This window comes from Erythrolamprus reginae, chromosome 1, assembly GCF_031021105.1.
Source record: "Erythrolamprus reginae isolate rEryReg1 chromosome 1, rEryReg1.hap1, whole genome shotgun sequence".
NCBI lineage: Eukaryota > Metazoa > Chordata > Lepidosauria > Squamata > Dipsadidae > Erythrolamprus > Erythrolamprus reginae.
In genome coordinates, this window is record NC_091950.1 from 36,196,384 (window position 1) to 36,220,924 (window position 24,541).

The window sequence follows — 24,541 nt, forward strand, 5'->3', positions numbered from 1 at the left end:
ATGCACTGGGTTAAGGGGATAATTTTTGTGTGTGGGACGGGGGGAATGGAAACTGAGATGCCTTTTGACTTCTCTGGTGACTTTTTCATCGCTTTACCCTTCCCTGAGCTTGTGAAGCTATGCTTCCTGAAGCAATCAGTGAGGGTTAGCCAGACTTCCTGCCTGATAACGATAAAGAGGTTTCAGAGCGTGTGGGCTGCAAGCTTAGAGTGCCTCCTTCCAAGATGAGGGGGTCTGTCCAGGGCTTCCCTAACAACAAGGAGCACAGTTTATTGACTTCCGTTCCCACTCTTAAGTATGTAAATGAGTTCCAGATTTCAGGATTAAGAATCCAAATTTAAGGGTAAAAAAAAGGGAAACAGCCATAGTTGAAGGATGAGTGTTTGTCCAGCTGGAGACGGCATATAGAGAAAACCTAGTCCACTTGAAAGCAATTGGAAACTATGAGTAAATTCCACAAATCTAAGCAAAAGAGTGGAATAATTATTGGTTGCTATCAAAACATTTAAACCCCCTCCAGATGTGTTTGAAGTCATCATTGGGATGGGATGGGATGGGATAGAATAGAATAGAATAAAATAGAACAGAACAGAATAGAACAGAATACAATACAGTGGTACCTCAAGATACAAACCCCTCGTCTTACGAACAACTCGTGATACGAACCCGGGGTTCAGAAAAATTTTGCCTCTTACGAACTTTTTTCGAGTTACGAACCGGCATTCGGAGACTGCTGGGAAGCCGCGCGACTGTTTTTAAAAGGTGACAGCCGGGCGGCGGGGCTTCCCAGAAGCCTCCCGAACGCCGGTTCGTAACTCGAACAAAGTTCGTAAGAAGAGGCAAAATTTTCTGAACCCCGGGTTCGGTTCGGAAGGTTGCTGGGAAGCCCCCCAGCCCGGCTGTCACCTTTTAAAACAGCCGCACGGCTTCCCAGCTGTCTCCTGAAGCCGAACGCCAAAGCCGAACTTCCGCGTTTGACATTCGGAGACAGCTGGGAAGCGGCACGGCTGTTTTAAAAGGTCGCAGCCGGCCTGGGGGGCTTCCCAGCACCCCCCAAACCCCAAACCTGGGTTCGGGGGGGGGTGCTGGGAAGCCCCCCAGGCCGGCTGTCACCTTTTAAAACAGCCGCGCAGCTTCCAGCAGTCGCCGAAAGCCGTTTTTTTTGCGGGGGTTTTTTTGGTTGCACGGATTAATTGACTTTACATTGTTTCCTATGGGAAAACAATGTTTCGTCTTACGAACCTTTCGTCTTACGAACCTCCTCCTTGCACCAATTAAGTTCGTATCATGAGGTATTACTGTATTTGGCCAAGTGTGATTAAACCAGTGATTCTCAACCTGGGGGATGGGACCACTTTGGGGGTCGAACGACTGTTTCACAGGGGTCGCCTAAGACCATGGGAGAAGACAGATTTCCCATGGTATTAGAAACTAAAGCTTCTATTCTGGCACGTTGGAACATATTTTTACAATCCGACCAATCAGGTGTTTACAGTGGGGACGTCCCTCTGACCTTCTTGCCAATCAGCTTAAAGCTCTGTTGGGAGAATTGCAGCAAGACTTATGGTTGGGCCACAGCATTGCTTCCTGAGCCGCCCCGAGTCTGCGAGAGGGGCAGCATATAAATCCAATAAATCTAATCTAATCTAATCTAATCAAACAAGCAGAGCAAGAGGCACAGAGGCATGGGTGGAAGGCGGCCTTTTCTACAGCATCCCCCTTCCCCTCTTTGGATCAGCCCTCAGGGCTCTTCCTTTGCAGAAACGGGCAGGCGTTTTATATATAGGATTGGTAGGAGGGGATGCGCGGCCCTCTGGATGGAGAATGGGACAAGAGAAGGCACAATAGGCTGTGCTGCTTCAGCCCTGCTCAATCACGCTTCTTTGTTATGCTGCAAAGAAGTGCAGAGGTTCCAGCCCATCTGCCCCACAAGCGAAGCAGGTGACATGAACAACAACACCTAGCTGATCTCCAAGCTATACCCACAAAATATGCCATGCCCACAGAACCAATAGGGAAACATTTAGCCACTCTGAGTCCATTTTGGAGTGAGCGGTATATACAGTGTTCCCTCGCCACTTCACAGTTCACCTTTCGCAGACTGCGGGATTTTATAAAATATTAATGGAAAAAATATATCGCGGATTTTTACTACTTCGCGGGTTTTCTTTCCGCCTGAGACGCAACTTGCCTACATGAGATTATAAACAACACACGATTGGTTGATTGATGGAGAAGTGACCAACCAGAGAGTGCTGCTTTCTATCCCAGAGCCTGATTGGCTCACTACAGTAGCGCATTGTTTAATTTTCGTCTATGCACAGCTTCCCCATCTCTGAGTCTGCTCCTACACTCGGCCTTTTCACGTGGAGCATCGTTTCATCGTGTAGGTTTAGGAATTCAAAACATTTTACAGTGAGTGTAAAGGTACAATACATGCACAGAACAGTGTGGGAAAGGTTATTAAGGGAATGGGAAAGGTTTCTGTAGTATAAAAGTGTGGGGGAGGGTTTATAAAGCCTTAAAATAGTGTATAAATACTTAAATATAGCAGCCCTACTTCGCAGATTTTCATTTACCGTGGGTGATTCTGGAACGTAACACCCGCAATAAACGAGGGGAACACTCTAAATACAATAAATAAGTAAGTAAATAGTAAGTAAGTAAGTTAATTAATTAATTGATTGATTAATTGTAGATTTCACTACTGGGCTAAGCTTCTGATAATGATCACAATGATTGCTCTTTCATCTGGGTGCAGAAAATGTGATCGGTTCCTAGATAGAGGAAGCTGCACCCATGGAAATTTAGGTTTAAAATACCCTCTTTGGTGCAAGAGGATGCTCAGAAGCTATGTGACAGAGAAATTATTATTATTATTATTATTATTATTATTATTATTATTATTATTATTATTTATTAGATTTGTATGCCGCCCCTCTCCGTAGACTTGGGGCGGCTCACAACACAATAAAACAATTCATAACAAATCTAATAATTTACAATTTAAAATATTTTAAAAACCCCATTATTAAGCAGACATACATACAAACATACCATACATAAATTGTATAGGCCCGGGGGAGATGTCTCAATTCCCCCATGCCTGACGACAAAGGTGGGTTTTGAGGAGTTTACGAAAGGCAAGGAGGGTAGGGGCAGTTCTAATCTCTGGGGGGAGCTAGTTCCAGAGAGTCGGGGCCACCACAGAGAAGGCTCTTCCCCTGGGGCCCGCCAACTGGCATTGTTTAGTTGATGGGACCCGGAGAAGGCCCACTCTGTGGGACCAAATCGGTCGCTGGGATTCGTGCAGCAGAAGGCGGTCTCGGAGATATTCTGGTCCGATGCCATGAAGGGCTTTATAGGTCATAACCAACACTTTGAATTGTGACCGGAAATTGATCGGCAACCAATGCAGAAATATATTTCCTCCTTGCATTTAAAAAAAAAAAAATATTTTGCACAAAGAAATTGTGAAAACGCCACACAGGCTACCTGAAGTAGGTTCTTTACAGGAAAGGCAGAATACAGATACAAAAGATCTCACTCATTTTCTTGCTGTTTTAGACAGTTCTAGGCCAACTATAGTGAACCCATGCTATGATGGCACTCACATTTGCGACACAATGGCACGATGCCAGCCGGGGCTTGATCTGGATTACCTCTGTGAGTGCACCGTTGGATATTGGGGAGATGGCAAAGAATGTGTAGGTGAGTAGGACAAATCTTTTACTTCTTGTCTTATCTCAAAGCTCTGACATTTTGTCTTAGGAGTCCGCTCTGAGTTTACAGATTTGCTTTGGGCCTCAGCAGAAGCTACCTGTAGTAACTATTTGCAGAAGATGCTTCCCTTTATTACTAAATTGGCCCGTTTTTGGTAAAGTCACGAAGTATGCTAAGGAAAAACAGTTAAAAATAATCAAGCTGAGTACATGGCATACATACAGTATAGCTGTCTCGTCTTTAGCCTGGAGTAGCATTTTATGTGAACACAATTGCTAAATTAAGCCATGGATTAATCTACGTCAGTATTATGAAAGGTTGTAATTCAACAACATCTGAGAAGCTTTTTTTTTAAAAAACAATGTTAATTGTAATATTTATAATATTATTATAATGATGTGGAAAACAAGCCAAAGGGGGGGAGAAAAATTAATAAGAATGGAAATAATAAAATTGACAGGAGATGAAGGAGAGAAATAGAATAAAATTTGTGATATTAAGATATAGAATAGAGGTAGAAATTAAAAAGGGGGAAATATTATTATGTATAATTCTATATGGTATGTTAAAATTAGTATGTAAATGAAAGGGTTAAAAGTTGAAAGACGATTGTATTATGTACAATGATATCCCAGTGACCAGTTAGGTCCTACAGAGTTGGCCTTCTCCAGGTCCTGTCGACTAAACAATGCCGTTTGGTGGGGCCCAGGGGAAGAGCCTTCTCTGTGGTGGCCCTGACCCTCTGGAACCAACTCCCCCCAGAGATCAGAATTGCCCCCACCCTCCTCGCCTTTCGTAAGCTCCTTAAAACCCACCTTTGTCGTCAGGCATGGGGGAACTGAGATATTCCCTTCCCCCTAGGCCTATACAATTTATGCATGGTATGTTTGCATGTATGTTTGGGTTTTTTTAAATAAGGGTTTTTAAAATTATTTTAAATATTAGATTTGTTATATGTTGTTTCACTATTGTTGTTAGTCGCCCCGAGTCTACGGAGAGGGGCGGCATACAAATCTAATAAATAAATAAATAAAATATTATAATGATTTATGGTTAATTATAATTAAGGCTATAAAAATCGTTAATCTCATCACTATTATTTGGTACCAAAATTAATGATACCCAGATGCCATACTGTTCATGTACTTAATACTTCTTGTACTTCATGTTCATGTACTTCATTATTTAATTATTATAAAAAAATCTTAATAAAAAAGCAACATCTGAAAAACACAAGTCTCTTCTGCTGGCTTCCCGCTACACGATAGTAATAACGACTTCTCCTGCGAACATTCCCCGTGAGCCATGTAACCTTACTTTCCAGATAACCCTCGTAAATTAAAGGGAAGTTCATTTCTACTCATCTGCTGGTATCTGTTAAAGAGGAACTGGTGTTTTCATCACATTTCAGAGATCATTAAGCCTTGGTACTTCCCACTTGCAAACATCTGGAATCATTTGGCCCCTAATTGTGTTTTCATAGCTGAAACAAGTTTGAATGTCCTGACTGGAATGAGCTAGATGAGAAGCCAGGGAGTCAATGGTTATAATATAAAATGTGCCGTAGCATCTGGAAATATTAATGGAAGTTACTTGGGGAAAAGGAATCCTCAATCTGAGTATTGTATTGGCAGTTCTGTGTTAGCAAAAAAATCAGAAGAGAAGGATTTAGGGGTAGTGATTTCTGAGAGTCTCAAAATGGGTGAGCAGTGTGGTCGGGCGGTAGGAAAAGCAAGTAGGATGCTTGGCTGTATAGCTAGAGGTATAACAAGCAGGAAGAGGGAGATTGTGATCCCGCTATATAGAGCGCTGGTGGGACCACATTTGGAATACTGTGTTCAGTTCAGGAGACCTCACCTACAAAAAGATATTGACAAAATTGAACGGGTCCAAAGACGGGCTACAAGAATGGTGGAAGGTCTTAAGCATAAAACGTATCAGGAAAGACTTAATGGACTCAATCTGTATAGTCTGGAGGACAGAAGGAAAAGGGGGGGACATGATCGAAACATTTAAATATGTCAAAGGGTTAAATAAGGTTCAGGAGGGAAGTGTTTTTAATAGGAAAGTGAACACAAGAACAAGGGGGCACAATCTGAAGTTAGTTGGGGGAAAGATCAAAAGCAACGTAAGAAGATATTATTTTACTGAAAGAGTAGTAGATGCTTGGAACAAACTTCCAGCAGACGTGGTTGGTAAATCCACAGTAACTGAATTTAAACATGCCTGGGATAAACATAGATCCATCCTAAGATAAAAAACAAAAAATAGTATAAGGGCAGACTAGATGGATCATGAGGTCTTTTTCTGCCATCAATCTTCTATGTTTCAAAGTTTTTCCCGTTTTAGGCCTGGATGTTGATTTGTCCCATTAATCTTGTTGCCCCTTCTCAGATGTCAATGAATGTACTGAGGGCTTCAGCAGATGCGGCCAGGGGGCTCTATGCATCAATACACCGGGCACCTATCGATGTGAATGTCCCAGAGGATACCGATTGGCACCTGACCGGGCTTCCTGCATAGGTATGGGATTCCTTTATTTTGAGATTTGTGGGGGGGGGGGGACTTGCCCTGAACAGAAGGGATATAAGACCTAGCAAAATTCGCCAAAAATTGCAACCTGGGGCTCGTCTGAAGAGAGGGGAGCAAAAAAGGAGAAGTCAGAAGATAAAATAACATATTGTGCAAAGTCTAATGATTATCAGTGTTCTCAACTAATAGAATTATCTCTTAGGATCAGATCCTCGTCACTGAGCTCTATTACGTTCTCTCCCTTTCTCTTACTCAGAAACATACAGAGTGGGTGTTCTCCGGATCCCGTCAACTAAACAATGCCGCTTGGCGGGACCCAGGGGAAGAGACTTCTCTGTAGCGGCCCCGGCCCTCTGGAACCAACTCCCCCCAGAGATTAGAATTGCCCCCACCCTCCTTACCTTTCGTAAGCTGCTTAAAACCCACCTCTGCCGCCAGGCATGGGGGAATTGAGATACTCTTTCCCCCTAGGCCTTTACAATTTTATGCATGGTATGTCTGTATGTATGTTTGGTTTTTATAATAATGGGTTTTTAACTTTTTTTAATATTGGATTATTATTATATGCTGTTTTATTATTGCTGTTAGCCGCCCCGAGTCTCCGGAGAAGGGCGGCATACAAATCCAATAAATAAATAAAAAAATACAACATACTCATTGTTAAGGAATGTGCAGAGTAACCTTGAGTTACCAAGGATGCACAGAGGAAACGTGGAGGTGGCAGATATCCAGTTGATAGCCAAGAGATATAAGTAGTAATTCAGTAAGACAAACCAAATACATTAAGTGTATAAATATTAGTTACTTTGGCAAATAGCTTAGTCGAGAACAATCCCAGTCATACACAATTATATCAAGCAATACTCTCAATACATATACAATATTATAAGTCAATACATGTACAATACTATAAGCCTTACTTACAAAATAAATTAAATCATCATTTGAACACACAGTTTTACAGCATAGTCACACAGACAAGCCAGAAATAGCAGAGTAATCAGAGAGAGGGGAGGAGGGAGGGAGAGAGGGAGGAAGGGAGAGAGGGAGGGGAGGGAGAGAGAGAGATTTCTGGCTCCCTCTTATGGCTAATTGCAACACTAGCTCTTAAAGCTATAGTATTATAATTCATTTAAACATACATTGATAGTTTGTTAATATATTGCCAAACCCAACCAGTTATGTACATAGTACTAACACTTGTTTTTCTTTTGGAGTCTTCAGTACTCTCTGAATTTGTTTGTTTGTTTGTAGATGTTTCATAACCAAACTAGGTAACATCTTTATTTACTAGTGACTGTCGGGTCCCCCCCTGTTTATAAAGTAGCTTGCCCTGAAGTTGTTGGTAGAAGTGTATGGTGGGTTTTTTTCTGAATTCGGTGGGTAATTCCTGAATTAAGGTATTGTTTTGTGCTTGATGGTTAGTCTGGGGTTAATCCCTGCTTATCTGACTGTTGATTGATGGAAAGAATGGGTACTGCTTTTTTTTGTTACTTTCTTAACTTTTTATTGTCTCTTTTGAATGGTGTGTAAATATGGTTTATCTCTATATATCTGATTTGTCTCAATGTCAAGCTTCCAAGAATTTCATAGAGATTTAGAATTTACTTTGATCTAGGATACTTAGTTTCAAAGTAGAAACTGTGGTTGACTTTGTCTCTATCTTTCCATGTCTCTCTCTTGTTCATATCTTACAGATTTGCTTTGCGCATGTCTTGTTCATGTCTCTCCAACATATCTCTTTAATCTCACAATACATAGACAGACAATGGGTTTCCATTACCATTTATCATAGTTTTAGACTGTTATATAACACATTGTAGTAAAATGCAGAGATATTAACCAGTCTCAATCATATTATTATTATTATTATTTATTAGATTTGTATGCCATCCCTCTCCACAGACTCGGGGCGGCTCACAACAGTAACAACAACAGTATACAATGCAACAAATCTAATATTAAAAAATTATCTAAAAACCCGTCATTTAAAAATCATACAACATAGGTGGGTCTTGAGCAATTTACGAAAGGCAAGGAGGGTGGGGGCAGTTCTGATCTCTGGGGGGAGTTGGTTCCAGAGGGCCGGGGCCACCACAGAGAAGGCCGTACCCAGAATCTCCGATCGTATTAGGCACATTGAGGCCAGTACACCATAGATAGATGATCCCATATTCATTGTATTTGGTACAAGACCTAATGCAGGGGTGAGTTATAACTTACCTCACCACCGTTTGCTTCCTCCCACGCTGTGTGGCTGCACTGCACTGACACGCATGCATGCGCAGTGCCAAAAACTCAGCTTCTGCACATGTGCAGAAGCAAAACCCAGCAAAAAAATAGCAAAGAAAGAGAGGCAAAAATATGGAGGCGTCCATGGACCAACATCAACAAAACGGATTTGTGACATCACCATTGGTTTACTACCGGTTCTATAGAACTGGTAGGAACCCACCTCTGACCTAATATCTCCCTAATCCAGAGACACCCACAGAAGTCTTCAAGCCCACCTGTTGTGGGATGTGGTTTTCAACCAAAAGTCATGTAGTGTAGAGAATTACACTCACTTGATGCCAGCAACCTGACTTCAAATACACTAAATGTCCATCTCATTATGGTCCGTATCATGAGGCCTCCCTTTCCCACAGTTTGCCAATTGGTTTCTGGCTGGAATTGAAACTGAAAAGTTCTGATGAGAGAGGTTCCGGTTGTTAGTTTTGTTGTAGGTTCTTCTGTTTTTCATCCTTGATTTTTTTTAATCTGTATTGAATTATTTGCTCATTTGGGCAGATTGTTAATGTGCTTTGTAGTTGTAAAGCTTTTAAATAATAATACATTCTCTTTTTATTTTCATGTTAAGAAATGAGAATCTCAGGAAGCAGAAATTCTGTTGGATCTCTATGTTTGTGCAATCTTGATAATTATAATCCCTTGCCTCTATGTGACAGATAAATAATAATAATTTATTGGATTTGTATGCCGCCCCTCTCCGCAGACTCGGGGCGGCTAACAACAATAATAAACACAATTCAATAATAAAAAACAACTAAAAACCCTTATAATAAAACCAAACATACACACAGACATACCATGCATAACTTGTAATGGCCTAGGGGGAAGAGCTATCTCAACTCCCCCATGCCTGGAGGTATAAATGAGTCTTGAGTAGTTTACGAAAGACAGGGAGGGTGGGGGCAGTTCTAATCTCCGGGGGGAGTTGGTTCCAGAGGGCCGGGGCTGCCACAGAGAAGGCTCTTCCCCTGGGGCCCGCCAAACGACATTGTTTAGTCGACGGGACCCAGAGAAGGACAACTCTGTGGGAACTTATTGGTCGCTGGGATTCGTGTGGTAGCAGGCGGTTCCGGAGGTAATCTGGTCTATTGCCATGTAGGGCTTTAAAGGTCATGACCAACACTTTGAATTGTGACCGGAAACTGATCGGCAGCCAGTGCAGGCCACGGAGTGTTGAAGAAACGTGGGCGAATCTTGGAAGCCCCACGGTGGCTCTCGCGGCTGCGTTCTGCACGATCTGAAGTTTCCGAACACTTTTCAGAGGTAGCCCCATGTAGAGAGCGTTGCAGTAATCGAACCTCGAGGTGATGAGGGCATGAGTGGCTGTGAGCATATGACATAGGACTGATATGTATTTGTATATAAAAGGATGCATTAATTACTTTAGCAGGTGTAACCAACAACACAATGTTTGGCCTTTCTTTTGTGACAGATTTCTCTGATTTGAATGGGAAATGCATGCTTGTTTTCCAGCCTGTTTTTAATTAACTTTACACTGACAACTTAGAAGTTGTCAAGAAAAGGCAGGGTGGTTGGAAATTGGAAGAATGGAGGTAGATGGGAAAGAGAAGAAGCTTCAGAATCTATTTCAAAAGTCCAGCCTGCTGCTTTAACGCCTGAGGTTTTACTTGAATTTTGACCATAAGGTTTAAAACAGCCCAATTGCTACATGCATTACATAAAACAAATGCTATATTTGGCAAGGAGAGACTGTTTTCAGTGCTTTTGTATTATTCCAGAATGAATCCACTCTCATATGTCATAAACGTAAACCTTTAAATTGCTGGAAAATTCTGCAGATGAATTTTGTCTTGGGAAATCCTACTGTTTATTCTTTATAAATCCTGTAAATAGCTCTAGAGTCAGGTGAGACATAGCACTTTTTGAGAAGTTTAGATCTCCTCCCCCTCTTTTCTCATACATTTCCCTACAGTACTATTTCTGATGCTTTATTTTGAAAAAAATGTATGCACAGTGAGTGCAAGCTTTCCTGCTCAGCTCTGATTAAAATCAGTGGAAAGCTGTAGAGTTATTTTGATGCAAAGCACCAGGAACAAGTCTTCGGAGTCTTATTGGTGTCATTACTATTAATATTATTACTCTGTTGCTTTGCATGTATACTGAAAGCTTTTGCACCAGAGACAAATTCTTTATGTGTCTAAAATTCAAGTAAAACCTCAGGCGTTAAAGCAGCAGACTGGACTTTCAAAATAGATTCTCAAGCTTCTTCTCTTTCCCATCTACCTCCATGAGTCTTCGGAGAGGGGTGGCATACAAATCTAATAAATAATAACAACAACAACAACAACAACAACAACAAGGTATACATCTGAATAAAGGAAGGAGCAGCAGGAAGATGTTTAGTACTTTGTTTCTCTCTTATTTTTAACAAAAGGCAATACTTTTCTCATCCTGCAAATGTTTCATCTTCAGTGGGCAAAATATTATTTTAACCATGGAAGTCAGCTGAGTGGCCTTGAGCAGTCATTCAGTCCAGGCAGACTCTCTTAACAGGCCAGCTGATAAACACTTTGTCATATCCGGAAAACACATCCTCCAGATGTGTTTGAAGTCAACACTGGGATGGGATGGAATGGAATGGAAGGGAAGGGAAGGAATGGAATGGAATGGAATGGAATGGAATAGAATAGAATATCTGGCCAAGTGTGATTAGACACATAAAGAATTTGTCTCTGGTGCAAAAGCTTTCAGTATACATGCAAAGCAACAGAGTAATAATAATAATAGTAATGGCACCAATAAGAGGGTTCCATTTTTTGCAGTTATTGGCCTGTCTCTCAGAGGATGATGGGAAATATAGTGCAACTTCTTAAGGAGTATCAGCTTGTGGAAGACAATATAAATGTCAGACTTTCCATCTCAAACCTGGCAGTTGTTTACTAGGCATTCCAACTTTTGCATCAGAGACAAATTCTTTGTGTGTCTAATTACACTTGGTCAGATTATTCTATTCCTATTCCCATTCCATTCTATTCTATTATCTCATATATTATTAATATGATATGATGATATAATATATAATAATATAATATATAGTAATATAATAATAATAATAATAATAATAATAATAATTTATTAGATTTGTATGCCGCCCCTCTCCAAAGACTCGAGGCGGCATAGAAATATAATAATATAACATAACATAACATAACATAATAGGCTTTTTCTTCAAAGAAGCTGTGACTTTCCCCTGCAGGGTTGAATTGTAGAGTCCTTGGTGCTCTCTGAGCTTGATTGCTTTCTTGCAGACATTCCAATACCCAAATCAAATAACATCATCAGTGGTAGACCAGCATTGATAAAGTTACCTAGTTTGGTTAATGAAGTATTTACAAGAAAACAGCAAAGTTCAGAGAACACCAAGGACCCTTTGTTACTTGCCTCGGGGGAGAACTCAATCATTCATTGGTTTGTTTTCTTGGCTGCCCATTCTCAAAAGTCTTCTTCAATACCAAAGTCCAAAGGTGTCAGTACTTTTCCTATTCTGCTTCTTTAAAGTCCACCCACAACCCATGACACTTAGACAATCTTAATGTTGTGCACAGCAAACCCTGCCCATTTGATATCACTGCTTTTCCCATTGCAAACTTTCCCCCTGCAGAACATGTTAAAAGCGGCTCCTGATCATGAAAAAGTTGTGTCCATGGTGATTTAGATGACACATCTGTAGGCTAGAAACATAAAAGTTCAAAGAGTCATTGAAGCCACTCAACCCGATTGCTTGCTCAGTGCAGGAATACAAATGAGTTTGTCTCATCTCTGCTGGAAATCCTCGAGGGCTTCCCATCACTTCCCTTGAAAGGAAAATGAACTGCGGTGCAGCAGTTGACTTCTCCTCCTCCTCATCTCCCAATTTTAACCTTTTCAGATATTGGTCCACCACCCAATCCTTGTGAAAAAGGGACTCACAACTGTGATTCAGCTGACCGGGCACGATGTGTCTACCATGGAGGCGTTTCATTCAGCTGCGTGTGCCTAACTGGTTATGCTGGCAATGGACACAACTGCACAGGTAATGGACAGATAATTGTGATGGTATATGGGAAAGACCTGGGGGATGAAGAGATGCTACCAAGGGAATAGTCAAATGAGGGACAGCAGGCAGCTGGATAGTGGGAGGGGCAACAGGCTCAGAAAAGACCCTCCCTAGTTTCTCAGATTGTAAAGGAGATGGTGGGGGCACTAATGGGCTGCTGCCCCCCATGGGGGGGAATGCAGTAGGGGTAGTACGTTTATGCACTACTTATTGAATACTTAATAGGTTTTTTAATTGTCCTTCCTCCTCTAGTTCCTTAGTATGATCCTTAATTACTGTTAAAATAGGAAATAATTAAATAGTATGTTTTTACCCATAAATGCTTTAATCATTTTAGTCATTATCTAGAACTGAACTTTTATTAAAGAAAATTGAACTACTTGCCTAATCTGTTATCATACTGAAACTTGTGAGTTCACTACAGAACTAAAAATGTTACTGTGCTCCTCAACAAATAACACTGTCCATCGTTGTCCTTTTTGTGGCTATTCAAATAATGTGACTTAATTAACTGAAAAAGAGTCCAAGCACCTACTTGAAAATTTATCTTGGTCGGTAAGCCACTCCCACCCAGTCACATGATCTTTAAGCCACCCCCGGTCACATAATTGTCAAGTTACTCCCACCTGGTCATATGGCCGGCAAGCCACTCTACCCAGTCACATGATATCAAGCCACACCCACAAAATAAGCCACTCCCACAGTATGGCAGTAAAAATTTTGGCAGCCCATCACGGGGGTGGGGGGATTATCATTTTAGATTCACCAGATGAATCATATAGGAATCTGAATCCAAATGAACTAATTCCAGCTTTTTGTAAAGCTATGACAGAATATTGCAAGTCTGAAAATATAGTTCTCCCCCCATCTCCCCCAAACATCAGTCTATCCAAAAACGTAGATCAGCGGTAAAAATGTCTCCATATTCAAACCAGAGAGACGGATTGGAAAATCCTAAATTTGTTTTGCATGTTTCTTGCCTTTATTATTTTTATAGATAACTCAAGGCAGCAAACACATACAATACTTTCTCCTCCTTTCCTTCAACCACCATCCTGTGAGGTGAGCTTGGCTGAGAGTGAGTGACTGGGCCAAAAATTATCCTGCTGGCTTTCACACCTGAAATGGGCCTAGAACTCATAGCCTCTCAAAGTCAGCCCTGTCAATTTTCATGCTTAAAATGGGACTAAAACTCTCCTGGCTTGTACCCCAGATGCCTTAACTACTAAATAAAACTGGCTCTAATTCTAAATGGTAGAACATTTCAAAGGAGTATGCTTTAGCTTGGCACAGTGGTTCTCAACCTGGGGGTCAGGACCCCTTTGGGGTCGAACCACCATTTCACAGGGGTTGTCGAAGACCGTGGGAAAAGACAAATTTCCCATGGTGTTAGGAACTAAAGCTTCTGTTCTGGCACCTTGGAACATATTTTTACAATACGACCAATCAGGCATTTACAATGGAGGTGTTCCTCTGACCTTCCTGCCAATCAGCTTAAAACTCTGTTGGTGCTAGACTTATGGTTGGGGGTCACCACACCAAGAGGAATTGTATTAAGGGGTTGCAACATTAGAAAGGTCGAGAACCACTGGCTTAGCACATTCATCTCAATATCCACATTCAACACAAAGATTTGGGTTACTTTATTTGTGGTTGTGGAAGAACCATGAAATCCATGAAATGGGTTTGTGGGAACATCCACTGAAAAAACAGCACAAACAAACTTTGACAAGAAAATCTCAACAGCAGAAACTATTCTAGTGTACATCTCAGCTTCAGATTGAATCTGAACTGAATCCAATCTTGATGTTTTCTACTGTCTGGTTTGATGCTGCAACCCAACAGGACCAACACAGACTTCAGAGGATAATCAGAACTGCAGAAAAAACAGTTGCTGCCAACCTGCCTTCCATTGAGGACCTGTATACTGCACGAGTCAAAAAGAGGGCGGGGAAAATATTTACTGACCCCTCACATCCTGGACACAAACTGTTTCAACTCCTACCCTCAAAACGTCGCTACAGAGCACTGCACACCAAGACAACTAGTCACAAGAACAGTTTTTTTCCTAACGCCATCACTCTACTAAACAAATAATTCCCTAAACACTGTCAGACTTTCTACTAAATCTGCACTTCTATTCTACTAGTTTTTCTCATCATTCCTTTCACCCATTTCCTCCCATGTTGACTGTATGACTGTAACTTGTTGCTTATATCCTAAGATTTTTATTAATATTGCTTCTTCATTGCTTATTGGACCCCTATGACAATCATTAAGTGTCGTACCACATGATTCTTGACAAATGTATCTTTTTCTTTTATGTACGCTGAGAGCATATGCACCAAGACAAATTCCTTGTGTGTCCAATCACACTTGGCCAATAAAATTCTATTCTATTCTATTCTCTTTGGCAGACGTGAATGAATGCCAGGAAGGAAAATGCCACCAAGCTGCCATTTGCCACAATTCACCTGGCTCCTTCTCCTGCAGCTGTCGGACTGGCTATGTGGGGGATGGTTTCCAGTGCACTCCAGGTATGGGTCCAAAGCAAAGATAGCCTGCTACCAGAGCAGTCAGGTGCTACGCTCCTGTAATGATTTTTGGGATGCGCACCCACACCACTGTACGAGATTTGGGTGCTGCACATGTGCAGCAAGGTATGTCAAGCTTGGTTGTGACTATCCAAAGGTAACTAGTAGGGCAGCTCCCACTTATTTATTTATTTATTTATTCATTCATTCATTCATTCATTCATTCATTCATTCATTCATTTATTGGATTTGTATGCCGCCCCTCTCCGTAGACTCGGGGCGGCTAACAACAGTAAAAAAACAGCATGTAACAATCCAATACTAAAACAACTAAAAAAAACCCTTATTATAAAACCAAACATACATACAAACATACCATGCATAAAATTGTAAAGGCCCAGGGGGAAAGAATATCTCAGTTCCCCCATGCCTGGTGGCAGAGGTGGGTTTTAAGAAGCTTACGAAAGGCATTCCATTCCCACACTAGCTTAATTTTTACCTGTGCACCTTGGACTGAGCGGGGTCTTAATTAGGGCTTATTTTGAGGGGTGGGGCTTATAGCATACAGTGTTCCCTTGACTTTCGTGGGGGATGCGTTCCAAGACCGCCCGCGAAAGTCAAATTTCCGTGTAGTAGAGATGCGGAAGTAATTACACTATTTTTGGCTATGAACAGTATCTCAAGACCTCCCCTAACACTTTAAACCACTAAATTACAATTTCCCATTGCCTTAACAACCTTTAGATTATTACTCACCATTATGACTGTTACTCACCATTGAAGAAGATACTTAATGATCCTGATATTTATTAATATAATTATTTATTAACAATAATTTGGCGATGATGTATGACATCATGGGCGGGAAAAACCGTGGTGTAGAAAAAAACCCCACGAAGTATTTTTTAATTAATTTTTTTAAAAAAAACCGTGGTATAGACTTTTCTCGAATATCAGACCTGCGAAAGTCAAGGGAACACTGCACATGTAAAAATCAAGCTAGGACTTACTTTCTGAGTAGGTTGTATTTTCGGGGAAACATGGTAGTACTAGTAATAATTGGAAGTCTGCAGAAATTCTGCAAGCTGTGTTGATAAGCTTGCTGGCCATGCTTCCTGGCTCCATTTCTTGACCTGGATTGTCCATCTCGGGAGATGCTTTTGAAAGCTCACTCTTGCTGCCGAGATACCTCGGTGTTACAACCTCATTTCCTTCTGACCGACAGAAAGTGTGACGGGACTGACGCGTTGTCAACATGAGCGACTATATTCCAGCCAGAGAGGTTATCCCATTCCGGGAGGGCCTCACGTGCCTGAATGTGATGAAAAAGGAAATTACCGGCCACTGCAGTGCCATAGCACTGGACACTGTTGGTGCGTTGACACTGATGGCCAGGAGATTCCTGGGACCAGAATCCCTCCGGGTGATGCCCCACCTCGTTGCAGGATTCCAGGTTTGTTTCTTAAAAAATGTGTATAGCCTTACGTCACTAACAACCCTTTCAAAAAAAAATATAACAGCAGAAGCACTTAAAATACATAACATTAAAATACAGGTGAAACCGAGGACTTGGTTCATTATTTCTCTGCACCATTTGACCTTTCTACATGATTTAGACCAGGGTTCTCCAACCTTGGCAAGTTTAAGACTTGTGGACTTCAACTCCCAGAGTTCCCAGCAAAGCTGGCTGAGGAATTCTAGGAGTTGAAGTCAACAAGTCTTAAAGTTGTCAAGTTTGGAGAACCCTGATTTAGACCATGCTAGCTGGGAGTCGAAATCTACAAGTTTTAAAGTTGTCCAGGTTGAACATCCCTGATTTAGATAAATCCTTGCTGCAGTGAATTGCAAACAGAATATGACTTGTCTTCTCTAAAGTCAGAGAAGGAAACATCTTTCTTCTCCATCTGAACGGAGAACTAAGAAATTGCTCACTTTTTCTCAATGTATTTTTCATGGACTAATAGCAAAAGGTGAGTTGCCATCATCCTTTGAAAGCACTTGATTAGTAGTTTGAGACCTAAAGCTACCGGTAAATCTGATGACCAGACTTAGCTCTGGGAAGACTTGGCTTTCTTATTATTATTCTTATTTATTATTTATTAGATTTGTATGCCGCCCCTCTCCAAAGACTCGGAGCGGCTCACAACAACAAAACAGTACAAATCCAATGATTAAAAAACAATTAAAACCCTTAATATAAAAAACAGTCATAAATCTCAGATAAACCATACATAAAACGGAAACAGCCCGGGGGAATCAATTTCCCCATGCCTGATGGCAGAGGTGGGTTTTAATGAGTTTGCGAAAGACAAGGAGGGTGGGGGCAATCCTAATCTCCGGGGGAAGTTGATTCCAGAGGGTCGGGGCCGCCACAGAGAAGGCTTTTCCCCTGGGTCCCGCCAGCCGACATTGCTTAGTCGACGGGACCTGGAGAAGGCCAACTCTGTGGGATCTAACTCGTCGCTGGGATTCATGCAGCAGAAGGTGGTCCCGGAGATATTCTGGTAAGAAAAAGCAATCAGTTGAGTTTTTCCCTTCCTCATTATTCCCAGTTATAATTCATTGAATTTACTTACTTACTTACTTACTTACTTACTTACTTACTTACTTACTTACTTACTTACTTACTTATTATTATTAGATTTGTATGCCGCCCCTCTCCATAGACTCCTGTCCATCTATTCCAGGAGTGGGCTGTAAATCCTGTTGTTTCTGGTTCGCTCGTGCGCAGTGCTTCTGTGCATGCGTAGAGGTTTCTACACATGCGCAGAAGCATCCCGGATGGCTGGGCGGAGCTCCTGCCGCCACCACTACTGGTTCACTGGGAACAGCCCACCGCTGACATGTTCCCCTTCCTCACTTTCAGTATGCATATGAAAGATGCCCCTTTGTAAATAAACATGGCACAGCTTATGTTGCAGTTTTTAATATTTTGTTTATTGCCCTAGCTTTGAGAAGGGGTAAGAATTTACATAGAATGCTTATTCCTTCTCCAATAAAAAGAGATTTTATCTTGTTCTGGCTCTGTTGCTAACTTCTCTTATTTTCCATGAATTACAGCTCTTAAAATTTAGTATTTTATTTTCTCTAAGCAAAAAGTTAGATTTTTGGGTAGGCTGCCTTGGCAGTATGGATTTATTCGGTTTTTGACAAAATGTACCATAGGAAGCTGTGGTGGCGCAGTGGTTAGAGTGCAGTATTGCAGGCTAACTGCCCAATGCCAGGAGTTCGATCCTGCCCCTCTCAAAGGTTGACTCAGCCTTCCATCCTTCCAAGTCAGTAAAATGAGGATTCAGTTATGGGAGGCAATATGTTGACTCTGTAAATACTGAAAGGGCTGTAAAGCACTACGCAGCTGTATACAAGTCAAGTGCTACCATATACTTAATCTGGCACAATCTAACTCTCTCCACTTTGTGTCTCTCAACCTTGGTAGCTTTAAGATGAATGGACATCTATTTCCAGGATTCCAAGGCCAACATGTCAACAAGGTTGAGAAATATTGCTCTAAAGGAACTTCATATATTTTGAATCTGGAGAAGACTGAAAAGCTTGTACACAGAGCTCTTCGGTTTCCATTACTAATTTTTTTACCGGTCCAAAAGGAAAATATGAACTTTGCACCATGGCATTATCCTTGGCTCACTCCCCTTTTTGCTGTTTAAGAAAGTCCTGTTCTAGCCAGATCAAATTCTACAAGGCAACCTACCTCCTTTCCCAGATGAAAAGGCAGATGGTGTTGAAATGCATTTATTTGCCAGGGAATAATGTAGAATGACTAGAGCTTAATTTAACTTTGATTTACACTTGCATATCTGAAAGATATAGTTAACTGTCCTTGGCTTTCATTGCACCATAAGTCAAATTATGAGGTTTGGAAGGTGGAGAGAACAAATCTGTAGGGGAAGCTTCCTCTTTTTTGTGGGCTGATCTGGATTAGATCAGTGACTTCTTTGAACTCAGTTGCAACTCAGAAACGCATTTCCGAATTCCTTGGGATTTTTTTGTGGGCCAACTCTTTCTCCTCCTTTGTGGACAGTATATTAGAAGAACTTAAAAATCCTATGCATCTGCCTATTTTTATTACATGCTTCCCCTTGGAATTGGTGATATATAATCCAAACATTGGAACAATGAGGAACGCATTTTCTGTGAATAAAATAAATATAAGGAAACACAGCCTGCTATATTTATCCTCTAATATCTGACAAATATGGGGGGAGACCTGTATGTTAATGTGGTCTTCCCCAGCTTTAAACCGTCCAGCTGTCCTGGAAGACTGCTGCGGTTTAGCACATTTGGAAAATAATAAGTTGGTAAAGACTGCCATTCAATGCTTTTGCACCGTAAGCAAAAAAAATGAGAATTCTGCAGATCAACTTTCAAAAGTCAGATGGAAAAATGCCTGAACTTTTAAGCCAGGGGTCCCCAAACCTTTTACACAGGGGGCCAGTTCACTGTCACTCAGACTGTTAGAGGGCCGGACTATATTAAAAAAAATATGAACAAATCCATATGCGCACTGCACATACCTTATTTTAAAGTAAAAAACAAAATGGGAACATACTATTTAAAGGGGGGGAAGAAGTCTGAAATTCATATATGTTTATGTTTTGTTTTTAATTTTCTTTTGTTAACATCTGATCGTAGGTTTTCTTGGCTTATAGAAAATGTATAAAGAAAGAAGGAAGCACTTTGGCATAATGGTTAATAAGTTAGAAATATAATTGGTGTACTTTTTGAAGGAACATTAAGGAGGGAATTTAATTAAAAGAAAATGAATGTAACTGGATGACAAAATTAGGGGGGGAAAATTTTGCAACTTTTTTGATGATTGATATTAGTTACTAACAAAATACAGCATTTTATTCATAGAAAATTAAATGGAACTCTGTGTTGTGTCACTAACCCATGGGCCAGATAAATGGCCTCAGCGGGCCGCATGTGGCCCGTGGCCCGTAGTTTGGGGACTGCTGTTTTAAGCATTTGGCAAGAGTCCCCCGAGAATTGGCTCCCTCCATTGTGTTGTTGTTGAAGGCGCTGAAAGCATGTCAGAAATTGCTGCTGATCCTTTCTCTGAATGACTCCATGTATAGGTGAGACTTCTTATGGCAGAAGGAAGCATTGATTGCAAGCATACCTTATGTCTCAGCCCATGATGAATTAAACAATGCTCACCTTCCTCTCTGAATGCTTAGATGTTGTTAAAGGTTGGATAGGGCAGTGTTTCCCAACCGGTGTGCCGCGGCACACTGGTGTGCCGCGAGACATGGTCAGGTGTGCCGCGAAGAAAGCAGCTCAGCGTCTGGTCTCGAAACTTTTTGCGAAGAGCAAAAAGTTGTGAGAACGGAAGCTGAGCTTCCTTCTTAGCGCCTTCCAAATTTTCCGGCAACTGCAGCGCCCCGCACGGCTGGAGCTTCCCTGGCGGCTGCAGCAGGTGAGCTTTGGGGCCTGGTGGGAGGATAGCGGCAGCGGAAGGGTGGCGCGCAGTGGGAGGGTGATGGCAGCGGCAGCCGCAGCGGGTAGTGGCCCCCCTCTCCCCCCTCTCTCCCTCTCTCTCTCAGCAGCCGCAGCTGGTAGTAGCCGTGGGGCAGCGGCAGAGTGGTCAGCTGTGAGGCGGAGCTCTGGAACAGAGGCACTGACGGCGGCGGCCAGACGCCATCGGTGCCTCCGTTCCGGAGCTCTGCCTCACAGCTGACGACCTTGCCGCCGCCCCACGGCTACTACCCGCTGCGGCTGCTGAGAGAAAGAGAGAGGGAGAGAGGGGGGAGAGGGGGGCTACTACCTGCTGCGGCTGCTGAGAGAAAGAGAGGGGGGAGAGGGGGGAGAGAAAGAGATAGCAAGAGAGGGAGAGAAAGAGAGAGAAAGAGATAGCAAGAGAGGGAGAAAGAGAGAGGGAGAGAGGGGGGAGAGAAAGAGACAGCAAGAGAGACAGATAGAGAAAGACAGACAAAGAGAAACATAGCAAGAGAGACAGAGAAAGAGAGAGAGAGAAAGAGACAGGAAGAGGCAGAGAGAGAGAGACATAGCAAGAGAGGCAGAGAGAGAAAGAGAAAGAAAGAGAGACAAAGCAAGAGAAACAGAGAGAGAGAAAGAGAGACATAGCTAGAGAGACAGAGAAAGAGAGAGAAAGAGAGACATAGCAAGAGAGGCAGAGAGAGAGAGAAAGAGAGACATAGCAAGAGAGACAGAGAGAGAGAAAGAGAGATAGCAAGAGAGAGAAAGAGAGACAGAGAAAGAGAGACAGAGAGAGAGAAAGAAAGAGATAGCAAGAGAGACAGAGAAAGAGAGAGAAAGAGAGAGAATGAAAGAGAAATAGCAAGAGAGGCAGAGAGAGAAAGGGAGAGAGAAAGACATAGAGGGAGGGAGGGAGAGAGAAAGAGAGCAAAAAAGAGAGGAAGAAAGAAAGAAAGAGGGATGGAGAGAAAGAAGGGAAGGAAGGAAGAGAGAGAAACAGGGAGGGAGAAATAGAGCAAAATGGAGGAAGAGATTTTTTTTGTCCAAACTTTTCTTTAGCCCCCCCCCCCTTCAGTGTTCCCCAGGATTTTGAAAATATGAATAATGTGCCGCGGCTCAAAAAAGGTTGGGAAACACTGGGATAGGGGGCAACAGGTTGAAACGGAACCTGACAGAATGAAATGACTTAGGGCCGGATTGGTAAACCTATGGCATGCATGCCACAAGTAGCACATGGCGCCATATCAGTGGGCATGCGAGCCAGGGAATTGAGGATTTAATGGGTTTTGTGTTTGGGTTTTTATTTCTGAAAGCCGCTAGAAGTCGCCATGAGGGGAAGGGATATGCAAATAAATAGCTTTTCAGAATTCAAGCTTCACATAGGAGTCCTCCGCTTCTCTGCTTGCAACAGAATACAGTGGAACCCCGACATAAGAGCTGCTCTACTTACGAGCAACTCGAGATAAGAGCTGGGAGGGGAGAGATATTTTTGTTCTACTTACAAGCCCAAATTTGAGATACAAGCGCCAAGGAGCTGTCTCCTGAAGCCGAACGCTAACTTCCGCGTTCGGCTTCAGGAGACAGCTGCGAAGCGGCGCGCGTGTTTTAAAAGGTTGCAGCCGGCCTGGGGGGCTCGGGGGGTGCTTGCAGCCAGCCTGGGGGGCTTGCCAGCCCCCCCCCCGAGCCCCCCAGGCCAGCTGCAACCTTTTAAAACACGTGCGCGGCTTCGCAGCTGTCTCCTGAAGCTGAACACGGAAGTTAGCTCTTTTTCTTTCTCTCTTTTACCTTCCCTTCCTCTATTTCTTCTTTTCTTTCTCCTTCCCACCTTCTTCCCTCCCTCCCTCCCTTCACTCATTCCTCTCTTACTCTCCCCTTTCATAAGTTTCCTTGCTTCCTTCCTCTGTTCCTGTCCCTTCCCTCTTTCCTTCCTTCCTTCCCACCCTCCGTCCATTCATTTATCCCATTCCTCTCTTGATCGCTTAAAGCCGGTCCCTGGTGCAAAAAGGGTTGGGGACCTCTGTCCTACAGGATTGGGTGGCAGAGAAGTTGAACATATGTAAATTTAAAAGTTTAAGAAAGTTTACAAGTTAAGTGAAAGAAACTTCATTATTCATTTATATGTACATGTACATTTCTTCATTAAAAACTTGTCTTTCTGCATAATTTAGACTAACTTTGTGAGTTTTTTGAGGGCTGGAACCAATTAAAATTATTTACATTAATTCCTATGGGGAAAAGTCGTTCGAGATAAGAGCTGCTCGACTTAAGAGCCCAGGTCAGGAACGAATTAAACTCGTATCTCGAGGTACCACTGTACCTTATTCCACCAGACTTGAAATTTTGGGCTTAGATAGCCTAGAACTTAGTCACCTTCGATCTGACCTAAATGTAGTTCATAAAATAATTTACCACCTATCTGTGATTTCTTCAGCTTCAACCACAGCAATACACGAGCACACAATCAATTCAGACTTAATATAAACTGCTCCAAACTCCATTGCAGAAAATAAGACTTCAGCGACAGAGTGATCAATGCATGGAACGCACTTCCTGACTGTGGTTTCCTTCCCAGACCCCCAAATTTTTAACCTTAGACTACCTACAGTCGACCTCACCCCATTCCTAAGAGGTCTATAAGGGATCTACCATCCCTGTCCTATTGTCCTGTTGCCTAATTTACCTGCACCTAAGCCTCAGTGGCGTAGTGGTTAGAGTGCAGTACTACAAGCTACTTCTGCTGATCACCGGCTGCCAACAATTTGGCAGATCGAATCTCAGTAGGCTCAAGGTTGACTCATCCTTCCAAAGTTGATAAAGTGAGGACCCAGATTGTTGGTGGCAATATGCTTACTCTCTGTAAACTGCTTAGAAAGGGCTGTAAAGCAATTTATTTATTTTATTTATTTATTTATTTTGTCCAATACATAATACACATTGAAGAGAAAGATATGTAATCATATAAGTAAAGAAAAGAATAGAAGAAAAGATATAAAAGTATAGGTGAACATATTAGAAAGGAAGAAAAGATAAATTAGATAAGGAGAGCCTATTGGACAGGGGACGGAAGGCACACTAGTGCACTTATGCACGCCCCTTACTGACCTCTAAGGAACCTGGAGAGGTCAATCGTGGTGTTCTGTCTGGGTGCCCCCAGACTTCAACACCAACTGGAAAAAGCAGCCAGACACGCTGGTAAAAGCAAAAGCACTTTATAGTTTGAAAAATAAACACAGAGAAAAACCTGTTCTTCCCAACAGGCAGGCTATGAGACTTCACAGCAGAGTCCTGATGGCCAGACAATACAGCAGACTTCTTGCTGGCACACCCACCACTGTAGAGAATAAGACCCACACCTTTTCCCCCCAAGGTTTCAGTATTCAAAGTCACAAACCAGAATTCCAAGACGCCAAAGATCACAGCCAGGTCCCAGGACTCCCAAAGATAATACTCCACAAGCCAGGAAGGGTGGGTCTGCCTTTTCAGCCTTTCCAGAGAGCACCACACCCAAACCCAGCTGTTGCCTCTTTAGTGCTGAAAGTACCTGGCTAATTGTCCCCTTCGTTGTGTTGCTCTTCTCTGCCGGAGATCGATTATTGCTTGTGCATTTTCATCTAAGGAATCCAGGCTGCTTGCTGGGGAGAGCTCCCTCTCGGGGGACTCTGGCTGTCCTCCCTCTCCCTCAGCCTGAGATTCCTCCTCCCCGTCTGCCTGAACCTCCTGTTCCTCATCCTCCCCCTCTGAGCAGGAAGCCGGCAGAGGATCAGCCGTTCCCTGAGGGGCCTCAGACGGAATCACAACACGTGGATAGTCTAAAGGAAAAATGTTGGGGGTTAGGGGTTGACACTACTGAGTCAGGTAATGAGTTCTATGCTTCGACAACTCGGTTGCTGAAGTCATATTTTTTACAGTCAAGTTTGGAGCGGTTAATATTAAGTTTGAATCTGTT

The 24,541-nt window shown here is 42.4% G+C and overlaps 1 protein-coding gene across 1 annotated transcript in view; it reads left to right on the forward strand.

Annotated features, from left to right (window-relative positions):
• NID2 (nidogen 2) overlaps positions 1 to 24,541 on the forward strand; it is a 109,560-nt gene that overhangs the window by 58,933 nt on the left and 26,086 nt on the right. The window contains 5 exon segments of the mRNA XM_070749466.1: positions 3,568 to 3,711; positions 6,118 to 6,246; positions 12,437 to 12,580; positions 15,022 to 15,141; positions 16,364 to 16,591. Coding sequence (XP_070605567.1) covers positions 3,568 to 3,711; positions 6,118 to 6,246; positions 12,437 to 12,580; positions 15,022 to 15,141; positions 16,364 to 16,591 — 765 coding nt within the window.